A 24712-nucleotide genomic window follows, 5' to 3' on the forward strand; every position below is an offset into this window, starting at 1 on the left:
CCAAGGTCAAGAAAGTGGCAGAACCAGGATTTGCATAAAATCTTTTTGAATCTGACACCTGCACCTTCTAAACAAGGACTCCTCTATCATCCTGAGAGGAAAATTAGAAACCATCATTCAGACCATTGGAACTCCAGACACTGCGTTTAACTGACCTTGTTCACAGGTCAAAATAAATAAATAAATAAATAAATAAATAAATAAATAATACATAAATAAATAAATAAATAAATAAATAAATAAATACCACTGGCTCCTCCACATTTGATCCACGACACTCACCCTGAATCGAAATAAATCCCAGTTTGACCATGACTGTTTGTTTTTTTCTTTCAGTTTTTATTGAACACAAGTATTCTGACAGAATGCAAAGTCAAAATTCTCAGTTAGTACTCAGTATTTACACCAGTGAGAATGGAAACAAAGGTGGTCTCGATGTTTCACTTGGTAAAAAGTTTATAACAAGAGAGAAGGCCCCCGAAGTTGGGAATGCTGGGTAGGGATGTTAATGGAGGTCTGAAAACCGCCATCCAGACAGACAGCCTAGAGTGAAAACCTGGGGCTTGAAGGCTCCATACAAAAGTGTGAAAATAGAGTTCCACTTCCAGGGCTGCGCTGCGTACACTGCGGCCCCAGGGAGCGGAGGCCCGGGCGTCCGCCCGCGTGCCCCAGCAGGACTTGGCCATGCCGGCATTCATGTGAATACATATGTATGGCACATACACATATAGACACATAGACATTGGAAATCGGCAGAATTGATCCCCCTTCAAAAAATTAAAAAAGAAAAACTATAAGCTTTTATCTCTTAACATAAAAGATAGAACATCTTGAAAATAAAGTGACTCCCTCTTTGACTTTAGAGAAAGCATCGCTCTGTTTTATTTTATATTTTTAAGGAAAGGAAAGCTCACGCATGCAGATACAAATCTATGTATATTGGGAGAGAAGCCGACCAAAAGGTGGGCAGAGGGTTGGGTTCCAGCTCATGGTGGACTCTTGGTGGAGGGTGACGGTCTGCTGTCCCGGGCCAGGTTATCTGAGGGTTGACTATACCTCTTTTTCTTCCTCATCATCGGAACAAAAATCAGTTTGCCTAACCACACTGGCTCAGAATGAAACGCAGTCTCCATGAGGTATAGTGTGGGCTTGGCCTTGGTCAAAGCCACGAACATCACGAGATGCAGAACTGATCCCACTGACAACCTGGTGACAGAAGAGCCACCAGTCCCTGCGGACCCTCCGCCTGACACGCAGGAGCTCCCGTTCTGCTGTGTGCTCTGAGAACTGTCTTCAAGGTGTTTGTGCCTGCGGGCCTGTGCCTCGGAACCAGAATTTGTGCGGCCCTAGAATCAAAGGGGCCGAGCGCTGTGGACTGGGATCCTCCATTTCCATCCCCAGGAGATGAGAAAATGCAAAATAACCCCACATTGAGCAAATGACAAGACCATTATTTTTCACAGTTTGAAATGATAATCTAGCACGTTGCCACTGATCAGGCTGCAGAAGTGTCAGGACCTGGGTGTGGCCCACAGCACGACTCGGTGGTCTTGCCACCCTCACCTCTTGCTGTTGCACCTTCGGAAAGCAGCGCGTGCTGAGACCTGACTTCTGTTTACTTAGCATCATCATCATCATCAAAATCATTTATATTCATTTTCTTTGTTTAAAGGCTTCAATTCCTTTTTAGAGTAAATTTTCTTTCCTGAATATTTTTTTTTCTGAACTATCTGCTATACCTTCCACAACCAAACTATGTTGACGTTTTATTTCAATACTATGACAAAACACGTTTCACACTAAAATATTCACGCGTCCACAGTGCACAAGCTTGCAGTTCTAAAGTAGAATGAGAAAAAAAGCAAAATTTCTATACAAAGGGCTGGCTTTTCCCTTCTCCCCCCTCCCGTCCCCGTAAAGTTTCTGTATTTCTCCCCCACTTTGTTTCCAATCCAGGAAAGTTGTGTTATGACTCCAGACAGCAGGTTGGGTTTTTTTTCCTTTTCTTTTGTTTCTACAAATGCTGCCTAAGTGAACAGAAGGCCGATGTTCCTTTACTTCAACAGATTTCCAAAAAAAGACACTAATTCCCTGAAGCACACGTGTTCTTCCGCTCAAATCTAGATTCTGGGCTCAAAAAGAGTTGTATGTATGTATTTTATTTGGCTTTCTACAAAAGGGGGATGTTTGGGGTCAAAACGTGTGTTCTCCAAGACCAGCCGCAGCTATACAGTCTTCTCGGCTCGGTCAACAAAGCCTAAGGAACCTTTCAACTATTCAGGAAGCTGGGAGCAGATCCCTTTTCCCAGGCACGGCAGGCGGCTGCTGCTAGAAAGCGGTCTACCCCCAGGGAAACACAAAAAGAACCGAGAACCAAAAAGCAAAACCAGTCCGGAACGAGATGGATTTTCACCTGAGTTGGAGGCAGGTGAAAATGTCAACTCAGAATTGGGGATTACCACTGTAAACAGTCATGCGTGTGAAGTTCCTGTGCTAAAGCAAGCCTGTGGTGATCCTCCCACCTAGGCGGTATTTGGAACTTAAAAAAGAAAAGAAAAAGGCAACTACTTTACATGGACATTGAAATGCAATTGAAGTTAAACATTTGTCAACTTGTAAACACTGGAAAGCAAAGTTGGCAGAAAGAAAAAAAAAAAAAAAAGAATGAAAAGAAAAAAGAAGTCTGAATACTGCAAATTGAGATCTAGCCCCAGAAGCTGCAATTTGGCATTCTTTCTACAGAACAAGAGTCTACGTGGGAACTGAAGTCAGCTAGAAGGGGTGACACACTTTGCATACTGAACAAATACAAAGTGAACAGAAATTATAACTTACTTATGAGGTTTTTACAGAATTCAAACTCGACTGAGAGTATAAAAATAAACTTGGACTTTGTTCATCGGTTAGTTATAGTGCCTGGAAGTGTTTCTCTCTGAAACTGGTCTGTGCCAATTGGGCAATGCCAAGTGCAGTCTTCCTGAACCTAGATTTTGTTTTTTCTGAGCTTCCTAGATTCTTAATTCGGGGTCCTTTTGTTTGATTTTTAAATGGTTTCAGGGAACGGAGTGTCCTAGTTTGGCTGTGGGGTTAACCTTTTTGTCTCATTTTCTTACAAGTGAGTGCACAACAAAGGAACCCTTTCTATAAACCTACAAAAAGGCGATCCCATGTTTATGTTTAGTTTTTTTTAAAGGCAAAAGACACTAGAGGGGTGAGATGTGTGTGTGTGTGTGTGTGTGTGTGTGTGTGTGTGTGTGTGAGTGTGTGATATTGGAAATGCTCTGGTGAAGCTGTGGTGTCACTTTTAATTTTGATCTTTGCTTGGCTCTCGTCACCCATCACGCTTTGCTCTCATTCTCCTTTGTCTGTGTGGCATCGTTGGGGACCGTCTTCACTTCGGCTGGTGCTGGCTTCGTTTCTGTCTCCTGGCTCTCCGACTTTGCTTCCACGGGGCCCTTCCTGCAGAGAATCGGGGAAACAGCGCTGAGACCTCGGGCTGGAGTAACTCCCCCTTCAGCCAGCCCCGCAGGAGGGCTCCAGCTAGAGCAGCGGCCTCCAACCTTGGCTGCTCGTCAGTGGCACCTGGAGCTCTATAAACCGCGACGCTGGGGCCATACCCCAGAATTGGTCTGGACATGGTGACTTCTAAAAGCACCCAAGTGATTCTAACGTGCAGTCCAAGCTGAGAGCCACTGACCCAGGGGAATGAGACCTCTCCCTTCCGGCCCTTACCTGGGGAGGTGGAGGGGCAGCAGGTGCAGCCTTTCCTCACCCTGAGGGGCTGCGGGAGCAGCAGCTCAGCTCGGTATAAACGAGCTGTGCCTGGCTGGGCTCCCCAGGACTCTTTGCAGAGGGCCCTCCTGCCAACCCCCTGCTCTTGCCCGTCCCCATCCCAACCCACTCCACCCCACCTACCCCTGTGCTCAGTATTGATGCCTCTGTGGCTTGCCTGGGCAGGGGGAGAACATGCTCTTTGTTCCCGAGGCAGCTTTCCTGGGGAGCCTGCTGAGAGGCTAGAGTGGGCTGCCATGCCGCAGGGGAAGCTGAGTGGGTCGAGTGGGCAGGGCTATCGGAGCCCTTTTCCTTCCTGAGTGAGGACCAGGGCTCCCGGGACGGTGCCCTTGTAGCTCTTGGTGGCAGCACCACAGAGCCCCCGGCATCAGCCTCAGGAGCCTCTAGGGAAACCTAGGTCTGACTCTGCCTCAGTCAGTTCCTGGAGCTGAGTCTGGTCTGAGGACACACTGGGCAGGCTCAGACCCCAGCCCCAGATGGTGCCACTGCATCTTGGCACCCCATTTAAAAAACATGTAAGCTTAAGGGCCTTCCCTTAAACTTGAAGACCCAACAGTCATTGGATACTTGGGAGCTCTGAGTCCTTCCAGCCACACAGGGCAGAAGCAGGAGTAGATGGGGGTGTGTGGGCAACTGGGAGGGGGTGTGTACGGGCCTTCTGGACCGCATCCTCTCCCCACAGCCCCGCCTCTCTGCACCCTGCAGAGCGGTGCTGTTCTGGTGGGGACACAGCCCGCCACTGGATCACATTCTGACTGCCTCTGGGCCCCAGGGTGGCCAATCGGGGCACCTTGGTCTCCTAAGCTCGCTTCCCAAATAATGCTCATCAGTGCCTGATGGCCAGGGTTCCCGAGGGAAAACAGACGCCGCTGCTAGGACGATCAGGATAAAGCATAATTAACATGGCCTACTTAGTGACAGGAGGCTGCTCGCCGCACCTGCTATGCGTCCCTCTGCTCTCTGCCTTATCCCAGCCCTTTGGTTGAGGGTTGCCTCAGAGAAGCCCTGGATTGGGCTGAGGAGACATCTAACAAGAAGGACACAGCACAAACGCACACTACCACGGGACACAACCCGACGACAGAGACAAGGAGAGGCCGTACTCGGTCTTTGCTGGTGCAGGCGAGACAGAGCTGTCTGCAGTGGAAGGAGCAAGCTCAGGGGCTTGTCCACTGGCCCCAGCGGCGGGAGCAGGAGAGCCCAGGGCTGCAAAAACATCCTTTGCAAGGTCAATATCTGGGGTCTTGAAGTTCCCTTCGTCCATTTTAAAGTCCTCGCCCTGGGCAGGGTGTGTGGCGTTGACAGAGGCAGCCTCGCTCTTCGGGCTAGTGAGGACCGTGGCTGCCTCGCTTGGGCTCTTCACAGCACCGGGCTGGGTGGGCTCGGGGTCCGGGCCTTTGATGCTGGGAGCCTCCTGCTTGACCTGGGGGGCTTCTATGGCAGGGGCAGCCGCTGCTGCTAGGGGACTGGCTGCCCCGGCCGAGGTGGGGGCTGGCGCAGGGGCTGGTTTGCTCACTGGGGGGGCCTTGGAGGCCTCCCCCACACTGGCAGGGGTGCTGGGGCTGAGCACAGCCCCCTGGTTAGCCAGGACACTAGAAGACAAATTGCTGGTGGCAGGGGCTGAGGTCGGGGTGTCGCTCAGGTCAACGAGGGGGGCCACCTTGGGGGCTGACGCTGGGGGTGGGGAGGAGGTGGCCACTCCGGGCCCCTTGGAAGGGGTGGCCTGGCTGGCGGGCACAGAGTTTGAGTCGGGCGTGGCCGTGGCTGGGGGGGCAATACTGGAGGTCAGGGTGGTGGTTTCACTGGTGGGGCTGTTCTGAGCAGTGGCAAAGGTGTCGGTGATAGTGTCAGAGTTAGCGGTGACGGTGGTGACAGAAGGCAGCATGTCCTCGACAGTGGCTGTGGTGTCAGCAGGCAGCCTGTGGGAGGACAGGAAGTAGAAGAGAATAGACAATGAAGATGAGACGAGACAGAGGAGCGGGGGAGGGCCAGGCATGCAGCGACGCACCGGCACGGACACGGCCCACAGAGGAACGAGACGCGAGAGGAAGCACATGCCCAGGCGGGCAGAAGAGGAGACAGGAGACGACAGAGAACGCCGCAGTCAGGCCGAAGGGACCTGCTGGCCCTTCCTCCCTGCCGATCCCTCCACGCTCTGCACGGGCCTCCCCGGTGGGCCTTTCTGAGCCTGCCGCACCTTCAGGTCAGCCTGCACCCCCGCAGCGGCCTGAGTCCCAGGGAACGGGGCCCAGCTGCCCTGCTGGGCACCATGGGCCGCGGTGGGGCACGTCAGGAGTAAGGTGGACAGTGAGTGTTCCAAAGCCCCTAGGAGCCATGGGTTCTCCAGCCACAGGTTTTGTGCTTCCGTTAGACTCCATTCCCTTCAAACCCAGAGCAGCCATGCCAGCCAGGTGGTCATTACAACCACAGCCGGGCGCTGTTTCTGACCGAGGCTGCCTGAGGCTGCGGAGGACAGGGGGGCCAGAGAGCTTTACCAGGTCCCCGTCCCCTCCTCTATTAGGAAGAATTCGGAAAGCCCTAGAATTCTTGGAAAACAGAGTGCTAAGTCTCATTCTCAAAGCTCATCTCCCTCAGTGAAGCTTCGCTCCTGTAAGCTACTTCCAGGGTGTGTGTGTGACCTGGGAACAGGGCCTAGGGATCCCACGTCCGCAAAAAGCCCTTTCAGGGTACCACAGCCACCCTAATAGAACCAAGAATGCCTTCTCTCAGGGAGAGAGTGGGGTCCGGCATTTCTTAGACAAGAACCCCAGGCTGCAGTGCTTGGCCAGGAGCTGCGGGTGAGCCGTGGGCAGGGTGGGCAGGTGGCGAGGGGGTGGGGCTCTCTGCGGAGGTACCACGTACTCAGGCTCTGTCAGCGGTGTGGTCTCGTTGGGCTCTGTGTGCTTCCCTCCGTCGTGATTTGGGGTCCGCTCCTCCTCAGTGCGCACCTCCACGATGGGCTCCTTGGACTCATCTTTCCTGCAAAGAGAGTTCAGCTGGTTCAGTCCCCGGAGCTGGGGAGGGGCTTTCCCAGGGAAGCTGGCTGCAGCTCAGGCACCTAGGCTTGGCCCGAGGGGGGCAGGTGGCCTCTACAGCCAGGCCCAGCGCCTCCCCCTGATCCCCACTCTTGCTAGCTATGTGACCTTGAGCATCTGATTTGCTGCCTTGTCTCCATTTTCTCATCTGTAAAATGGGGCGAATAACAGTATCTACGTCACCTGGCTGTTGTGAGCATTAACTGAGACAAGAAATGTAAAGTGCTCAGCACAGCACCTGGCACAGATAAATGCTAAAAGGATCTGTCCTTATACACATGTAAGTATGTACACGTATATGTACTGTATGTTCATGTGTATGAACATGTACATGTGTATGTATATGCATATGCAGTGCCTGGCACATGGTGGTGCTAAGCAATGCATTTCCTTGCTCTGTCCCTTCTCGCCTGGACCCAGCTCAGCACAGTGAGTCTGCAGAGGCTCCTGCTGGCTCAGGCTCTGCTCCCAGGGGCTCTGGGGGACACACTGGGTCGTCAGCTGGAGGAGGATAGGACTTCTCCTCTGTTCTGTTCACTGCCGTACCCAGAGCCTGGGAACAGCGCCTTGCCCAGAGTAGCTTCTTTGTGAATGAATGAGTGAATGGCAGCAAGGCAAGTGTGTCTCTTAAATGCTGCCCCCTCCCCATTTCAGCCCCCACCCCTGCCCCCAGGCTTAGCTCTGAAAATTCCCTCATTTTGTCCTAGGCAGGGATTTTCACACTTCCATGAAGTTCTAAGGATAAGCTATGAGGTTGAGCTCGAGTCTGCTTTTCAAACAGGGATCCCCCAAAGCCAAGCTTTGAGAAACATTTCTCTAATGCTTGCTTCCCCTCGGGGTCTCCAAAATGGGGACTGAGGAAGCTCTGTGGCTGGGCCCTGGGCTGGGGCAGGGCCCAGACCGTGGTAGCGACAGGTCTGCACTCACGAGAAGGCGGCTTTGCCCTCCTCCATGTCCTTGCCCTTGGCTCCTGGCCCCGCCTTTCCACACAGGTTGACGGCGATGCACATGAGCAGGCCACACTTGTTCAGGAAGTAGCAGGTGATGTCGACAACCACCAGGAGCAGGACAAAGGTGACAATGAGGATGCCCACGATGGCCCCGGTGCTCAGGCCTGCGGTGGGGCTGCCATTGGCTTGAGTGGGAGGGAGAGAGAGGGATGGCTGGTGGTTAACACACTGAGATGGAGACCCTGGGCCCTGTGAGCAGCAGCCCAGGAGTGTGGGGGAGGGCCCACAGCCCGGAGGACACAGCCATGGCAGTTGTATGCGGAGTGGCACCTTGCCTGGTGTATGTGTCCAGACAACAGAGTCTCTTTATCTTCAAGAGGAAGATGGAAACCTCATCTCAGAGACCAGGGGACACAGTCAGGACGAGAGTGGGGACGGGGAAATGGTCTCCATCTCTGCTCTGCACTCCTGCGCCTCCCCCATACCTGCCCGCTGCCGGACCCCGTGAGCCTGGGAGCAGGAAGTAGGCGGTGCTCACTCGTTTCAGGCTTGGCTGTGGCTCCTGGGAGCCATCAGGGACAGGGTCCTAAATGGGGTGGCAGAGGGTTCCCCGGGCTTCCTTTGGGCTTGTGGGGATGTCAGGCACAATAGGAAGCCCAACACCCCCCTCCCCGCTTCCTCTCCCCACTTTAGGAACAGCATTGGGCATTGGGCTACAGGGACTTAACTGTTTGCCCTTCTGCACTGCACCCAGGAGCCATGGAGGCCTCCCCGGCCTGGGCGGCCAGGTGCAAGGTCTGGGAATACTCACCATCTGGGAGCTCAGGCGCATTTGGATCAGACTTCAGGGAAACCAGCAGGCTCACCCAGTGATCCCACCCGCATGCACAGGCTCGCTCACACTCAGGACCAATCCACTGTAGACGGACACACATTCTCACACTCCCAGCTCCCACATCCCCATCTGGTGGGCTCTCCGTGAATGACTCAACCTCTGTGTCTCCCTCCCTTGGTGTCTACCTAAAACCCCCCAGGGCCCGGGCCACTGATGGCATCACAGAGGGACCCCAGGCTCAGCTCTAAGGCCCCCCAAAGCCTATGTTATTTGCTTGAAATGGACCCTCTGACCGCTAGGCAATTCCCATAGTGTCTGGGAGACCAGCACTCATGCTGCAGCAAGAAGAACCCACACAGCACTCTGTCTCTAAGCCCACGTGGCAACAGTGACCCCAGAATGAAACAGGGGCACTTCCGCTTTGCTCTTCTGGAGGAAGAAAGTTCCAGAACTGGCAGCTCCATCCCACCACCAAACTTGTCTGAAGCTTCTGGTGTCCTCAGGACCCACTGGGATCACCCAGGTGTGTTGACTGGAGGCAGGAACCATGGCCATACCTGGGTCTCACTCTGCCTTTGCTGAGCACCAGGCCAGGCCCAGAGGCCTGCCAGCACATACCGTTCCAGGTAATGGAACGTGTGACCCAAGGTAATGGGCATCACAGAGGGGCACACATTCTTCTTTTTATCACCCATGTGGGCGGGGCCTCCTCTGTCTGCACGAGGGGTCTCTGTCAGGCCCTGCAACCAGCATTGGTCCCACTCCACTGCTCCTTACTTCAAATTTCAATTCATGGTATGGGCTCCCAGCCCCGCATGACACTCACCCCACCCAGGGCGCAGGGAGCTCAGCTGGAAGAGACTCCCACGCTCTCAAATATGTTCTGCCCTTTTGGGACCTTGGTCTTGTTTCCAGCCCTTACTCCTCAGGGCTGTCTGTCTGGGCCCTAATAAGCCTGCACTGACGATCCCAGCCTGCCCCCCAGGATAGCCCCATGGCTGGCCACGGGCTCTGTGCCCCGAGGACCCGGCTCTGGCTACCTTGTCCCTGGGCTCTGGCAGCAGGAAACTGGCCACCGGTCCCTGTGGTCAGCTAGAGCGGGTCTTTTCCCCAGCAGCTCAACAACGCACAATAAAGTCATCCACTCTGTTCCCCATGTCCTCACACATCCACCCAAAGAAGCACAGAAATGCAGGCCTCCCTGGTCTGTAGAATCCTGTATTAGGGAAGCAGCATCAGCCGTGGGCTTTCTCTCCATCTCAACACTGGGCTGCAGTCCCCTGACATCAGGACCCATAGGTATTAAATACCCACTTCCTGCAGAAGGAATCCAAAGTCCTTGTGTGTGTGGGTATATGCATTTTAGATTCGATGGCACTAATTCTGCATTCTGAGGTTTATACATAAATTAGAGGCCCTGTGCACTGGTGGGGTCCCTCGGCCTGGCCTGCACCCTCTTACAATCTGGGACCCCTTGGGGGATGTCAGACTGCTGGTTTTGGCCCGATTTCCACAGGCAAGGCCGAGGGACCCCCACTGGTGCACAAATCCGTGCACCAGGCCTCTAGTATGCATATAAGATCTTTGGTTAATCTCTTCCCACCCTCCCCTTCCCCCCTCCCCTCTGAGATTAATCAGTCTGTTCCATGTTTCCATGCCTGTGCGTTGAGTATCTGCCCCCTGGTGGTCAGTGTGCATAATAGTTACCGGTGGAACAGTCACAATGGTTGAACAGTCACTTAAGCTTTTATATATATAGACAGTCCTCAGGTTACGTCTGACTCAACGTACGTTGTTTCATGGTTACATCGCCATCTCCCATTTATTTATTAAAAAAAAAGTTCTGTCATTTCGACGTATGTACATATGTGCTTTATGTTTTTTATTATTTATTTACCACAAGTAAAGGTCAGGAATTGTTATCTTTCTTTTAATTTTTTTTTACTGCTTCACTTCATTACTGCTGTGTATGTGCTCCATGTGAGTGACATAGGTGCTTATGTAGGTGGGTTCCGACTTACGGCGAAAATCACGTTATATCGTGCTGTCGGAACGGATCTCCAATGTAACCCGAGGACCTGGGGACTAACCATATCTCTAAAGAGGAAAAATAAACTCCTGGAGAGCTGCTCTATGTGCGGGAGAGGCAGCGAAGCTGTCAGCGTGTGCTCCAGTGCTGCACTGGTTCTGAAGGCAACTCATGAGCACGTTCAGGGGAGGGCCAGAGGGCCAGGAGGGTGAAAGATTTTTTTAATGAAATGTCATTGTTGGAGGTGGCGCAGGCAAGCCTCGGGCAGCATCTCCAGGCCTTGGTGCCTCTGCTCGCTAGTGGTGGGGCAGGGAGGGCACCTCCCCAAACCCAGAACCTGCCTCTACCTGTCACTCACTGGCTCCACCCCCATGTCCGCCCAGCCAGAGCCTCCAGCCAGCATATTGGTGCTCCTTGTCTGACTGGATTCTGGGTCTCGGGGTGGGATGAAGCCAGGTGTCACCCTCAGCTGGGAGCCTGTGAGGAGACACCCAACCCTGACCCTTGGCTCCCAGCTGCACCCCTGCCAGCCCCCCAACCCCCTGATCGCCATGAACCTTACTCTGGGTGTCTTGGTCTTTTATTTTTTTGTAAGTGTCATTTGTATAACTAAATGCCCATGATAGTAGCGTCATACTGGAAAGAACAAAATAAAATAACACAAAACAAAACAAAACAAACAAACAAACAAAGATTGACTGTGTTATTAAACCAAAAGTAGGGCAGTGGTTTCCCGTTTCTTTTGATGTAAAATTAAAATTCTTTCTCCTGACTTAAAGGCCCTACACAAGCCATGGACTCTCCCCCTCCTCCAACCATTGTAATACATGGCACTGACCCCACCCCATCTCTGTGCTCCAACTGCTTGAGCCTTTGTTTCACCTGCTGAACACACCCAGCTGTTCCCACCTCAGGGCCTGCGGATCCCTAACCTGGAACACTCCATCCCTATCACCTCATGGGTGGCTTTCTGTTGTCCTGCAAACCTCAGCTCAAATGTCACCCTACCCCTCATCTCTTATCTGCTTAGGCACTCCTACCCCAAATCTAGCATATTACCTGTTTTATTCTCTTCTCACCACTAGTTACCATTTTCTGTTCATTTACATGTGCTCTCTAGATCTCCTAGCAGATAGCCTATCTGTCTTATGTCTCCCCAGCATCTAGGGGACCCAACTTACAGGAAATGTTCAAAGACCGCTTGTAAATGAAAGGTTGTTTAGCCTGGACAGGAGAATGCTGTCTCCAGGTATTTACAGATGTGTTGTGAGAAGGAAGAGTAGTGTTATTTGGTTTCCCCAGTGGATATAAACTGTGGACTTGGAGGCAGATTCAGCTCCATATGATAAAGAACTAGCAAACAGGGGTGCTCAAACGTGGTGGTGGGTGTGACCTGCCTCGGCAGGTGAGCTCCCTGCTGCTGGAGGCATTCAAGCAGAGGCTGGACACCCTGGGCAGGGCTATTGCAATGGATCAGGCTCTGCACTGGGCAGGGCCTAGGATAGAGGGTGCCATCAAGTCCTTCTCAACTGCAAGAGCCCGTTACTGCACATGGAGCCTGACACTCCCCAGTGTCAATCTCCAGAGTGGGGACCGAGAGGGACTGTTTCCTGAAGGACTTAGGTAGGTCTCACCTTTATTCATTGATTCTTGTGATTTTATTTTTACTGAAAAGATAAATGCCTCAGTGTAATGTTTCCCCACCTATAGCAGACCTCCTGGGAGCTTCGTTAAAAAGTTATATTCTGGGGCTTCCCAGTTCCATCCAACCAGAATCTCTGGGGGCGAGGCTCAGGAATCAGGTTCTGATCAAGCGCCCAGCATTGGAGGACCACTGTTTCTAGCTCTTCTGCCTCTGAGTTACATGAGGAGCAGCTGCTCCTAAGACTCACCACCCAAGGATGAGCTGTGGAGTCCCACCTGGTGGCCTTGACCTAACTGAGCTACTGCATGGATGCAGAGAAAGCAAAGACTATTAAAGGAAAAGGAACCACCCAGTTCACCACCCAGAGCCAAGATTTCTAGAAGAAGTTGGGTACCCCTCAAGCTGGAGAAAGAGTGTGTGCAGCCTTCGTAAAAAGAAGCACAAATAGGAGGAATTCCAGGATACAGATGAGAGGTTATTCAAGTCAAACCCACATTCATTATCTCCCGGTGGGTGTTACAGAATTGTTTAGAGCAGGGAAGCTAGAAGGACAAAGATCATGTCCTGCATTGTAATAACATGTTACCGAAGGAAAAAGAAAAGCCTTCTGGGGTCTATCTTGGCAGGCTCTTCCTCCTGGCCTCCCTGACTGACTCGCCCGCACACTTGCATGCAAAGAGCGCTTCTGAGGCACAGCTCCTCCATCACCTCGGGGTTAGAGGTGACCCGAACAGCGTGGGTACGGAGCCAGGCTGTCCATTGTCTGTGGTTTCTGGTGTGGGAGAGGTTGGCACTGAATTGGGAATTGCCTTGCCCCCAGACTAGACCTGCAAAGGCCTGCTTTCTTCAGTGCCTCACGTGAGATATGGGTCTCATATTTACAGGAGCCGGGTGGTCCTGAGTTGTGTGCCACGGGGTCTCGGCCCAGCAGAAGTGCCTCCTCCTGGCGCTGAGCGGAGTTCTGGTTCACTGCCAACCCTGACACGTCTGCTTGCTCCTGCCAGGATCTGCCAACCAGAAGGCTGGTCTTGGGGCTTTGGGGAAGCATCTAACTACTGTGGTTATACACAGAGCAGGGCTCACCACTGAAAACGTTCAGCTTCTCACCATCGCAAGGACACCCCGTGCAACCTCTGTGACAGGGCTTTAAAGGGAGCTGGGGAATCGGAGGCCTTGCTACAAAGTTGTGTATCTGGTGGCCCAGAGCGTGCCCTGCGCAGAGTGGCCACCTCCTGGTGCTGCAAAGGCCCGTTCCCCTCCCCCTGCCTGCAAGGAGCATGGCCGAGAAGAGGCACAGAGCTCCACTCAGTGGGCGGCAAGTTTGGGGTTCTGTTTACATGGCCCGGTTGGGTGATCAAAGTTATCCAGGTGCATGTGCGGTGGAGGAAAGAACTCGATACTTTATGGGACACACAACTATCAAATAAAATCAAAACACGCCAGAGAGTTCACGTGACTATTATTTCCTTTAATAATGCAAAGGTGTAAACCTCATAAAGGCCTGGCTGATTATCTGCACAACAACGTTAGCATTCTTATTAGTAGACAAACGTGATCCAAACCAGCTGTATAGATTTTCCCAAAGTGAGCAGAGACCCTGTGGGCCTGGAGGCGGGGTGTGGGGATGCAGGGAGGGAGGGGGCGCTGCTCCTGCAGGGCTCTCGGGGGCACTGTCTTAGGGATTTCTGGTGGGGCTGGGCCACAGCCACGGCTGACCAGAATTCAGTGTCCATTGGGAGTGGTGCGTCCTCACGCTGTCTCCCAAAGGGCTTCTCATTACAAACCGCGGCCTGTCTGAATTCAGCCACTGTGGTGACGGCAAAGCTGCTTCAGCGGAGGCCTGCCTGCCTGGTGGGGGTGTCTGAGGGGACAGGGCTGGGTCAGGCTCCCCTCCCTTTGGGCTAGATCTTCAACGAGTTCCTTCAGAAACACTGACACTGTCCCTCCCGTGCGGGTGGGACTGGGACCTGGGACCCTGAGGAGGGTGCTCCTGAATGACTTCTGCCCAAGGTGACATCGAGGGTGTGCCGGGGGCCGGAGGACAGTGACGGCTCACCTGCACCAGGACTGAGCTCGCCCCCCCCTAACCCTCCCTTCAGCTCTTGCTAACTGACCTGGATTCCCACCCCAGGCCCAGAGGCACCACCTGCCCCTCCTCAGTGCTCTGCCTTGTGCCTAAGAATCACACTCTCCTGCTGCACTGATGTGAGGCGGCCAGGAGCCCCAGAGGGAGAGGACTGAATTGTGGCTGGAGGCAGCGGGGGCAGGAGGCAGCGGGGGCAGGAGGCACTACCCTGCCTGAGCTGTTGGGTAGCCTTTGGTCTCTGGTGTCTGCACTTGAGCCTCAAAACTGTGAACGCTAGGGATGGGAAGCTCTACCCCAAAAACCATGGGATCACTTAGATTCCCAAAGGGAAATCCAACAGAACTGAAAATTAAAGAGACCAAAAAGAACAAAAATCAGACTTCTGTGGAGATGCTCAGAGAGGAGACATGTAGAATGACATGTGACCACAATGGAGGGAGGGAGTTTTTATTCAGTAGAAGTTCCATCCCAAATACGCACTGATGTCACTAAGCAGGACTCACCCTGAGTCTCTGTGTGGGACTTTCACACATACACCCCTACTTCCTCTCCTGGCCACATCGGGGAGGCATACTCCCCAACAGCAGGGAGGAGCAGCTGGCTTTCACCAGCTTTAAAAATGTCACTAGAGCCACTGACCAATAGGGGTTTGGTGCATTCGGGAAGTATGACAGACTGACGGAGCTCCAATTTATCAACAGTCCAGGCTGGGCAGCCTGGGAGTGGCCTGTGCCCTCCCTGCCACCCTGTGCGCATGTATGGGCAGAGTGCAAGGTTCATGCCTGGCTCACAGTGGATGCTTCCAATCTGGGAGGCTGACTTATCGATAACGTGGCTCACTGTTGAACCACAACCCCCAAGACATGAGGCTCTGTGCTGACCTGTAGCTGTGCAGCAGGTATCTGCCCTCCTGGGAGACACGTGTCTCACAGAGCTGACAGTGTTGGGCACATTAACGGTGGCCTTGCTCACAGAGCCAGCATAGAGCCAGGGAAACACTGTAAGCAGGACAAGCATGATGGGGGCCAGACCTAGGCCATGGGGAGATCAGAACATGTTGCTACCATATTTGAGCATGGCAGAGAGGGCATGGGGCCCCTCTGACAGGCTGCAGGACCACAGCGCTTTCCAGAATGTTTGATCAGCCCCAGTAAATACTCAACAAATCCAATTCTTCTGCTGCACGGTCACAGGGTGACTTAATTTGCCATCATGTCATCAAAATGCTCAGGTGAATCACAGTGGTCCGGCTGCCTTATATGGGCACTGAAATGCAAGCAAAGACAACTAGTATTGAGGGGCCGAGGAGCAGCATGGGGTTAGAATGGGGGCATATGGGGTTTTTAACAAGCAGATGCAAGCTTTAGGGGTACTCAGAAATCCCCTCTGAGTGCAAACCCCCTCTGAGAGGGGTTGTTTAAATCCCCTCTGCTACATCGTTTTCAGGTGAGAACAAAAAATGCAACAAGCAGCAGATGTGCAGCCACGTCTCTGTAAACCTAGCATGATGCCGCTGAAATACTGTGTAAAGAAAAGCGCTCCCAAGCATGTTGTGTTGCCACTAACAGGGGAGCCTTCCTTATGAAGTGGCACAAAAATATACGGAAATGGTAAAACGCCTGGCGGTCCAGCTCTCTCCAGTTGCAAACCCTCCTCTTCCACAGAGCACGTGGGGCCGTGGTCACTCTTCCAAAGGGGGCACTGATCATTCGCATAGGAACTGGGCTTTTAAGCAAATTTAACTTTTTTTGTGTTCTTAAGTTCCTAACAGAGCAAAAGAAGAGTCACTGCAGAGAAAAGCAAGGAGGCAAAGGTGTAGGACGCGGAGCAGCCTCCGAGGGTCGCTGCGTGCCCAGCAATGGGTCCCCAGAGAGAATGAGGTTGTTTAAAAACAAAGGTGGCAGTGGGGGTGTCCCAGTGATGTCCAAGGTGATATGTGTGACGACAGACACAGGAAGGGGAAGGGGAGGAGAAAAGACAAGGTAGAGACAGAAACAGAGGAAAAAAAATAGATAAAAAGAACAAAATTAGGTCAAATATAGAAAACACAAGAATCAAAGGTTAATTCAACTTTAGCAAATTAAACGTCGGAGGTTAGAGAAGAGTCCAGTGCGGTTTGTTACCACCAGGCCAGCTCCCAAGCTCAGCAGGGCCAGAAGCAGCACAGCAGGGTGAGCTCGGGGTTAGGGGTCAGCGAGCGCATGAAATTAAAGTGAGAGAACAGAAGCCTCCAGTAAGACACAGGTTTTGATTAGGAGAGTGTTACCTTTGACTAAGGTGAGGTCTCTTAGCTACAGCCAATGAGCCTACCCATGGCCTTCCTGCCGCTAGAGCTTTGCACACATAGTGGGAGAGATGCGTTTGATCACTGCAGTGTGTGTAGCAAACTGTGCAGAGGCCAGGGGGCCGCCTTTTCAACCACGAATTGAATTCTTCTTCCTATTGCACGATCACCCCAGCCACAGTGCTGTTAAAGAAAACCTCGCTCTGCGCCCCTTACCTGCTACCACCTGCTGACCACAGAATTCCACCTCCCACCCAGCGTAGAGCCACCTCCTCTGAGACAGTACGAGAGCCCTGAGTGTGGTGAGCAGCCCCCCAACCCCCCCACCCCGCACCCGCTCTCTCTGAGTTAATGGGGCTCCTGGACAATTAATGAGGACTCTGGCATCTCTAGTGGGCAGGACCCTGGAGAGAACAAGGTCTTCCCAGAACTTCTGGACCTGACACACCCTGGGAGCTGCTGCTGCGGGTCGTGCCCAGCATGTGAACACAGCAAGGCTGGGTCCCCTGCCTATGGGATCTTATCACTGGAAACAAATGCCATCAGAAACAGACTCAGTGCAAAGGGGTTACTCAAGCCTCTCACTCTCTCAGCTCCTAAATGTCCCATAAAGGCCGAGCAGATCTGGACACTCACACCAGACTACTGATTTCAAGAAAACAACTGACCAAAGAATGCGAAGAAAAAAGGGCAGAGGATGGCAGGGCCACCCCCATTCAGGCACCCTGTTAAGCAGTAGTGAGAACATTTCTTGCAGCCAAACCCAGGTGCCCTGCCTTTGACACTGACCATGTGGCCAGTGCCTGCAGAGGCAGGCTCACCCCAGCATGTGTTAAGGGGTCTCCCTGACAACACAGAGGGTAAGACCAATCGATGCTTCTGAACTATGGCTTAAGACCCACCTGCCAACTCCTGGAGGCCCCCACACGTCCGTCAGACACACACATTCATGCACAACCAACCATTGGGAGGCACAGACTGACTTCATTTTGTTGCTGCTTGAATAACCCACTTTCACACACACATCTCTGTTGTAGGCAACCCACATCCTTTCTGGCCTCACTTCCCTTGGGAGAAGATACCTGGAACGTTAGCTGAGAGCCCAGGGAAACACTATAAGAGGACAAGCATGATGGCGGCCAGACCTAGACCACGGGGAGATCAGAACATGTTGCTACCATACTTGAGCATGGCAGAGAGGGCATGGGGCCCCTGCGACAGGCTGCAGCTGTGTGCGCTATGCCCACCTCTCCTGCCTGTGGATTGCATTTGGCTGGTGTGGAAAAGCAGAGAGTGATGTTGAAGATCTCTGCTCGGAGGGATTTGGTCAATGAGGAGACTGGCCACCAGCAGCAAGGGAGCTGGGCCGGAAAGCAGAACTCTCACTTTATTCCCACATTGAGTTGGTCCTGCATCCCTAGAGATGGACCTGCATCTCCTACTGCTCCCATCATGATCTCTAGCAGACTGGATCATCATCATGGATGGGATTTTCCAGTATCTATTTTCTCCACTTGCTCTGCTTCAAGTGGTTCAATTTAATCAATTGCGAGGCCCTTGGCAGATAGGATTTTTGATGAACTAGGCACCAGGTCTTCCTTCTCTTGGGGGGTCCCCAAAGAGAAGAGATTTCGACCATGGCTGTGCAGGTAAGCAAGCATCAGATAGAAAGCGCTTAAACACAGTTACGTGGTCCTCGTATGAAATGGCAGATGGCAGAGAAGGTCTCATAAAGGAACCTTACTCAGCTTCCAAGGCTTGGCAGGAGCTGGGGCTTTTCGCACCTGAGGGCTCCCAAGGACTGGCTCAGCATCAGTCCTTCAAGGCCAAGTGACACAGGGCCTTTGCCCAGGATGCTTGGCCGAGCCTTCCTGGGAGTCCAGTATATCTCAACCCACGGCACAGGTAGGTACAAAGCAACACTCAGCGCTGCATGGGAACCAATCATGAGGATGGCTGTAAGCAAGCACGTTGTGAGGGCTGTCCAGGCACATTAGGAGGTGCGGCACTGCATTAATTCCAAGCGGGGAACTCACAGAAAGCAGGGTGTGTGTACCTGGGATGGCTGTGGGCTGCGCCGAGGTCTTGAACTTATAATGAGCCGCCTTGGACTTCCCCTGCTGGTTCTCGGCCACCACGTAGACCTCATACTCAACATTCCAGTCCAGGGACTTGAGCATGATGTGGTCACTGCCAGACGGGAGCCTGATCTCTGGTTTCCACTCGGAGGAGAGCTTCTGGGAGACACCGGCAGGAAGGACACAAGACACCAGGCAGCATTAGACGAGAACCCCAGTGAGACTAGCTCACAGAAGAACTTCGGCACGTCAATAACGATTGGTGCAAAATAATGGAAATAAAAATCAACAATAGAATGTGGTGTTTATTCTTTACCAGCCTGACAAACCCTAAGGATTACACGTCAGGGGGTCAACCTTACATGTTCGCCAACACAAACAGCGGCAGCTGCTAGTGGGACATGCGTCTCAGGTGTAAATTCCGCTGTTAGGTCCAATCCTGGCCACTCAGATGCCCACAGGAAGGTACACTCAGCTCAGCAGAGCACTGCACAGGGCAAAGCCTGCAGCTGGCGGCAGAGGGTCCCTTTTCCTCCTTGAATGCTCTTTCCAGTTATATCCCTCACTGCACCAGTGAGCTTGTTCTGATTGGGAATTTATCAAGCCACCGGCAGGTGACCACCTCCCTAACACAACAAGGAGGCTGGCAGAACTCCCGAGAAGTCTTCAGATGGTTTCACTGTTGCTCACTCAGCCCACCTCTTCACAGTCTTTGGAGAGATGTAGGCTGGGCTCACAAGAGCGTTTAGCAAATGTTTACTAAGTGACGAGCTGCTCCTCAGAAGAGCAGAACATGCTCTAGTGACCTGGGAGGTGGTGTGGCCCACGGCTGAGCTGCAGGGAGACTTATCTTACAGCACAGCCATCTTCCCAGGCAGAAGGACTGGCACCAGCCAGAGACTCGCTTTCAGGAAGGAGCCGTGGCCACCACTATTGTGGGGAAATGCTAGAAGGAGTGCTGGTTTCCTTAGCGCCTAACCCGGAAGTGGGGGTGCTATAGGTTAGCTTGTGCATATGCCACTATATGGTCCCTTTTTAATTAAAAACAAAGAAATTCAGCTGTCTTTCCCCTTATTTCTCTGAAAAGCTTCTTTCATTGGCAAACATCATTACCAAAGAGACAACCAGTATGTAAAGCAAGTATTTAATAAAGCAATCATGATGTTTTATAATACATGTTAATATGTATTAATGATATTTAGCATATTAAGTTTTTATTAAGTTTTTAGAGGATGGTCAAGGTTGTTGAAATCTGACACATCTCAGTGTTTTGCCCCAGCTGTCTTTCCAGCTCAGACCTGCCTGGTACAGCCACAGTGATTCTTCTGGAAAAGTGACATCTGAGGAGGCCTTCAAGGGAGGCACTTCCCGCCCCAGCCGGTACCTTAGCAGTAACTACTGTATTTACCGGGCACGGGGGTTTCCAAGTGTCAGTCACATTTCCGGTTCTTTGCATATATTACAACTAATCTTTATAACAACCTGATAAGCGATTTTGTTCCCATTTTACAGAAGAAGAAATGGAAGTAGTTTGGGGAGACTGGATGATGCATTTGGGTCGCATGCTGGCAAGGGGTAAAGCTGGACCTGGACTCCATGTGAGTCCGACCACATCAGTGTAACAACAGCCGGAGGCGTCCCGCCAGCCCTGTCCACTTCCAGTGCTGCCAGGCGTCTGCCCAGCACTTGCTTCTCCTCCAGGACTCTGTGCGGTCTGTGACCTAACCAGGTGAGGGCTCACATTCCACTTCGACAGGGCTGACCAGAAGGCAGAAGGAGTAAGTCATCTTCCTGGAAAAAGCCTTTCTTGGGGGCTAGTTGAAGAAAGGCAACTGCTCTCTGGCTCAGTATTTCCTACCAGTAAGAAACCCTAGCAATAGACTGTCCCCAGTGCTCAGACACTGCCTCAGCATTTGGCCGTGGTTGGCAATGGCCAAGTGTCATTCTTAAACCAAAACAGGAGAGAGATTCTAAATTGGGGGTTGGGGATGAAAGGTGCAATGATAGAAATCTTAGACGGGTGCTGAGCCAACCAGGAAGAAAAGGCTTAGGGCCACACTCATAGTTAGCAGGATTAGAACAGCTCAGTGGGGTGAAGAGCTGGCGAGGGAGCTAGCCCAGTTGCCTTCATCAGACAGATCTGGGTCTCAACCCTGGTTGGCCCGGCTGTGAGAGGTCAGGCTTTTACTGACTGCACAGCCCTCGCTTCCTCTGTCACATGGTGATCATTGTAGGACCTATTTCATAGGGTCCTGTGGAGAGGAAATGCATGTAATCACAGCACCTGGCCCGTGCGGTAGCGATGATTAGATAGCAGTATGTTATTTGCAAAAAGCACAGGTTAATGGCAAAATAACTTTGTACAAAAGTTCAAGAAGCAGGAAAACCAATCATGGTATGAGTTTGTCACCACCACAGCCATTTTGGAGGTTTTGAAATGGTCCCAGTGTGGACATGAACTAACAGCTGTAGGTCAGTCTTGAGATTTGAAACCCTGATCAGGGCCCAACACACAGAGTGATGGTCCAGCCCGCCTGGTAAGGGGTGAAGCTGGACCTGCAACCCGTGTCTGTCCAGCCACATCAGGCTCTGCCTGTTGTTGTCCCACCAAGGTGTGTGCCAGGGTCTCGGGGCAGGGCTGAGCCCTGGGAAGGAGCACTTACCGGTTTGTACTTGACCAGGTAGTGTCTGATGGGGGAGCCGCCGTCGTCCTGCTTGATCAGGTTCACCTTGATGGAGTTGCCATCCTCTCCCATCTGCCCTTCGAGCTTAGGAGCACTGGGTTCCCCTGAAACAGCCAGTTGGTTCACGTGACATTTTCCTCCACAAAATGAAACCCATCCATCAGAAAGGGATGCACTGATGGGGTGGGGCTGGGCTCTTTTGCTTTCTCAGAAATTCAAATGGTTAAAAAGCAGAAAACGTAAGACTTTGGATTCCAGTTAGATGCCTCAGACTTAGCCCAAACTTAGGCCCTTTGGGGATGTTCTGGGCAGCTCGCTCCCTGGAGGCACAGCCCGCCACGCTCCTGAGCTGAGCCTTTGTTCCTGCCTCCCCCTGGAGCCTGCTTTTCTTTGCGCTGCTATGCTCTTACAACTGAAGACTTAACTTTTACAAACCTGATATTTTGGGAAATGGCCTGAAATATGGAAAAACGGGAGCATTTAAGGAGAAAGCTCACATGCATAAAATAATTTTTCAAAGCAGCCTAGTTTCTTCTCTGGATATCTAAGTAATAACATTAAAAACAATTTAAGTTCCTGGTTGTGATTAAATAGAGCACGATTTGCCAAGGCAAGTTTCTTACATGTCCTTCATTTATGGCTCAGCTGATTGAGATAATCCTCAACACCTTGTCTTAAGTAACAATCATGAAGCCCCTGTCTTTGTGAGGAGATCGAGAGAACAAGGTCTTTAGCGGTTTTCAGCAGAAAAAGGTCCCTGTGTGTCTTTATTTGCAGCTTGTGCTCAGCGGACAGCCTGCATCCAAGGCCCAGAGGGAAGATGTGCTGTGTGACAGGCTGCTGGGGAGGGGGGGACAGGGGAGGGGGCTGCTCATCAGTGAGTGAGGCATCGATTTACTTTAAGATAAACTATTTCATTAGTATACGCTGAAAGCAATGAGGTGAGAAAACGTCTGCTATGGAAAGTTAAAATGAAGACTTAGCACACTTGGAAATGCTGCACTTCCTGTGCAAGCCACCTCTGCGTCGGTTTCATGGCCTCACATGGAACGTTTGGGAGGGCCCAGAAAACAGAGACCTTCTGCAGGGGCTGCCTGGGCTTGTGCTCTGGAAGACAGAACCACAGACGTGTGACAAGAGCCAGGAAAGGCTTGTCAATAGGGTTGGGACCTGAGCACCCCAAAGTGTACCTTTGGAAACTTGTGAGAAGGCTGCTGGCAAGGCCCGTCCAGCCCATGTCCTGGGTCAGTTACTCTGGGAACCTCAAAACGGCCCTGTGTCCTGCTCTTCCTTTAAGACAAAGAGGAAGCAGAGAGAAAGCTCAGGAGAGCTCTGGTACTCAGCCTGGGCCAGTGGTATGCGCATCACCTGGGAGCTCCTTAGAAGTGCAGACTCTTATTTTAACAGGATCCCACATAATCCATGCGCACATGTAGGCTTGGGAAGTGCTAGCAAAGGGCACACGTAAACGCTGCGACAGTGAAGATGTATAACCTTAATGCTGAGCAACCAAGTATTTGTGCTTGTTATGTGTTTGTTTGTTTTTTTTTTAGCCAGTAATTAAGAAAAAATAAAAACAAAAATAAAGAAGATAAAGGGCCTTCAGGCAAAAACTTGTCCTATTTCTAAGCCATTATGTAGTCACAGGCCCCAACAATTCAGTGGAGAAAATTTAGAAGTTGGGTTTAGATAATGTCAAGGCATTTTCACATTCTTTTGGGCCGTTCTAAGTCTTAGTAATCCAGTTAGGTCTTATATCACCACGAATGCCCAGTGCTGAGAGGAAATGCCAGGGAGTACAGGGTAGTAGGCCAGCTCCGTGTCACTCCCCAGTGCTGAACGGTGGATGTAGGAGATGCAGGGGAACTTTACAATGCTATTCTCTGGCTGGTTAGGGTGACCAACTCACCAGGATGGCCTGGGATTCTCCAGGTGTTATCACACCAAGTCTTAGGCTGTGGAGAAACTGTTAGTCCCAGGCAAACCAGGGGCTTGGTGACCAGGGACTGAATGGATATGGACACTAGTCATTATAATTTTCTGTACCCAGAAACACAATATGGGCTCTGTGATGAGTGGCCTGTTTGCCTTCAGGAGGAGGGAAGGAGGCAGCATTAGCAGCCAGCAGCCCTTCCAACACACCCATTGGGCAGGGACCCAACCCTTCCCCAGGCCCTGTGGAAGGGAAATAGAGATTAAATTATTATTATTTCCTCTCAGATTTGAGCAGGGTGGGCTCCCAAGGCTGAACCGATACCGCCAAACATGGAACTCTACTTTGGGGCATATCTACTTATTTAGACGAGGTGCTTTCTCTGATGTCTGTGAGATCCTTTAAACTGAATGCTAAGGATGCCACAGGAGAGCCTGGGGGTGCTGCTGCCTTGGACGGGTCTACACATTTGAAAATACAGGCCCTGGAGTGGATGCTCTGACTCTGACATCACTGTGCCACACCACGGCCACTGCCCCAGATGGACTGTAAGATCACCACAGCTATTTCCATGACACTGTAAAAGACAGAATTTGAAATATAGGATATTCATCCATTTTTAGGAAATGCACCCCAAAATCAATAATTCTATATTTCTAAGGCACAGAATGGTCCTTTAAAAATTTTTTTAAGTTATCTCAAAAAAGTCTTATCTTTTAAAAGAGAACCTATGTCTCTTCAAAGACATATGAATAAAAACCTCACCAACGAATCCCTGTAGAAACCAACAGCCCTGATGAAGGCACTCTCCTATCCTATATAATAAAAGGGTAATATGCAAATTGACTGAAGGGCAGAACAACCAGTTGCTATGACCCACACTGACCACCAGGGGGAAGACTCTCAAAGCAGGAGCTGCCCCCTGGTGGTCAATGCACTCCCACAGGGGGAGCACTACTCAGCCACAAGCCAGGCTGATGTCTGGAGAGCGCAGTGGTGGTGGCAGGAGCCTCTCCTGCCTCTGTGGCAGCACTAAGGATGTCCGACTGATGGCTTAGGCCTGGGGGGGGGGGGCGTGGGCCTAAGCCATCAGTTGGACATCCCCTCAGGGCTGCCAGACTGCTAAAGGGTGCAGGCTGGGATGAGGGGACCCCCCCGCCCCCCAAGTGCATGAATGTCGTGCACCGGGCCTTTAGTCTTTATTAGGTTCACAGAGAAACCACTACACTATATCACAGTTAGAACATGGTTGTAACATTTACCAGTTAGAACACTATAACTTGCTATCATTTTATCTGAGTGACAATCATGATACTCTGATATGTGTGTACTACTTTCCCACATAACTTAGAGCATTTTAT

At 51.7% G+C, this 24712-nt stretch overlaps 1 protein-coding gene across 5 annotated transcripts in view; it reads right to left on the reverse strand.

Moving 5' to 3' along the window:
• Window positions 1-355: 355 nt before the first annotated feature.
• NCAM1 (neural cell adhesion molecule 1) overlaps window positions 356-24712 on the reverse strand; it is a 326355-nt gene continuing 301998 nt past the window's right edge. The window contains exons 14-19 of one of the 5 annotated variants that reach the window (XM_079788753.1): window positions 21398-21522; window positions 18713-18890; window positions 7755-7962; window positions 6655-6771; window positions 4896-5711; window positions 356-3459 (exon numbers count right to left, since the gene is read on the reverse strand). In XM_079788753.1, coding sequence (XP_079644879.1) covers window positions 3339-3459; window positions 4896-5711; window positions 6655-6771; window positions 7755-7962; window positions 18713-18890; window positions 21398-21522 — 1565 coding nt within the window. In that variant the 3' untranslated portion in view covers window positions 356-3338. Of the gene's footprint in view, window positions 3460-4895; window positions 5712-6654; window positions 6772-7754; window positions 7963-15654; window positions 16217-18712; window positions 18894-21397; window positions 21523-24712 lie in introns of those variants that run through there. The other 4 variants (XM_079788752.1, XM_079788751.1, XM_079788750.1 and 1 more) reach the window with 4 other exon arrangements.

This window comes from Cnephaeus nilssonii (assembly GCF_951640355.1).
Source record: "Cnephaeus nilssonii genome assembly, chromosome: 13".
Taxonomy (NCBI): domain Eukaryota; kingdom Metazoa; phylum Chordata; class Mammalia; order Chiroptera; family Vespertilionidae; genus Cnephaeus; species Cnephaeus nilssonii.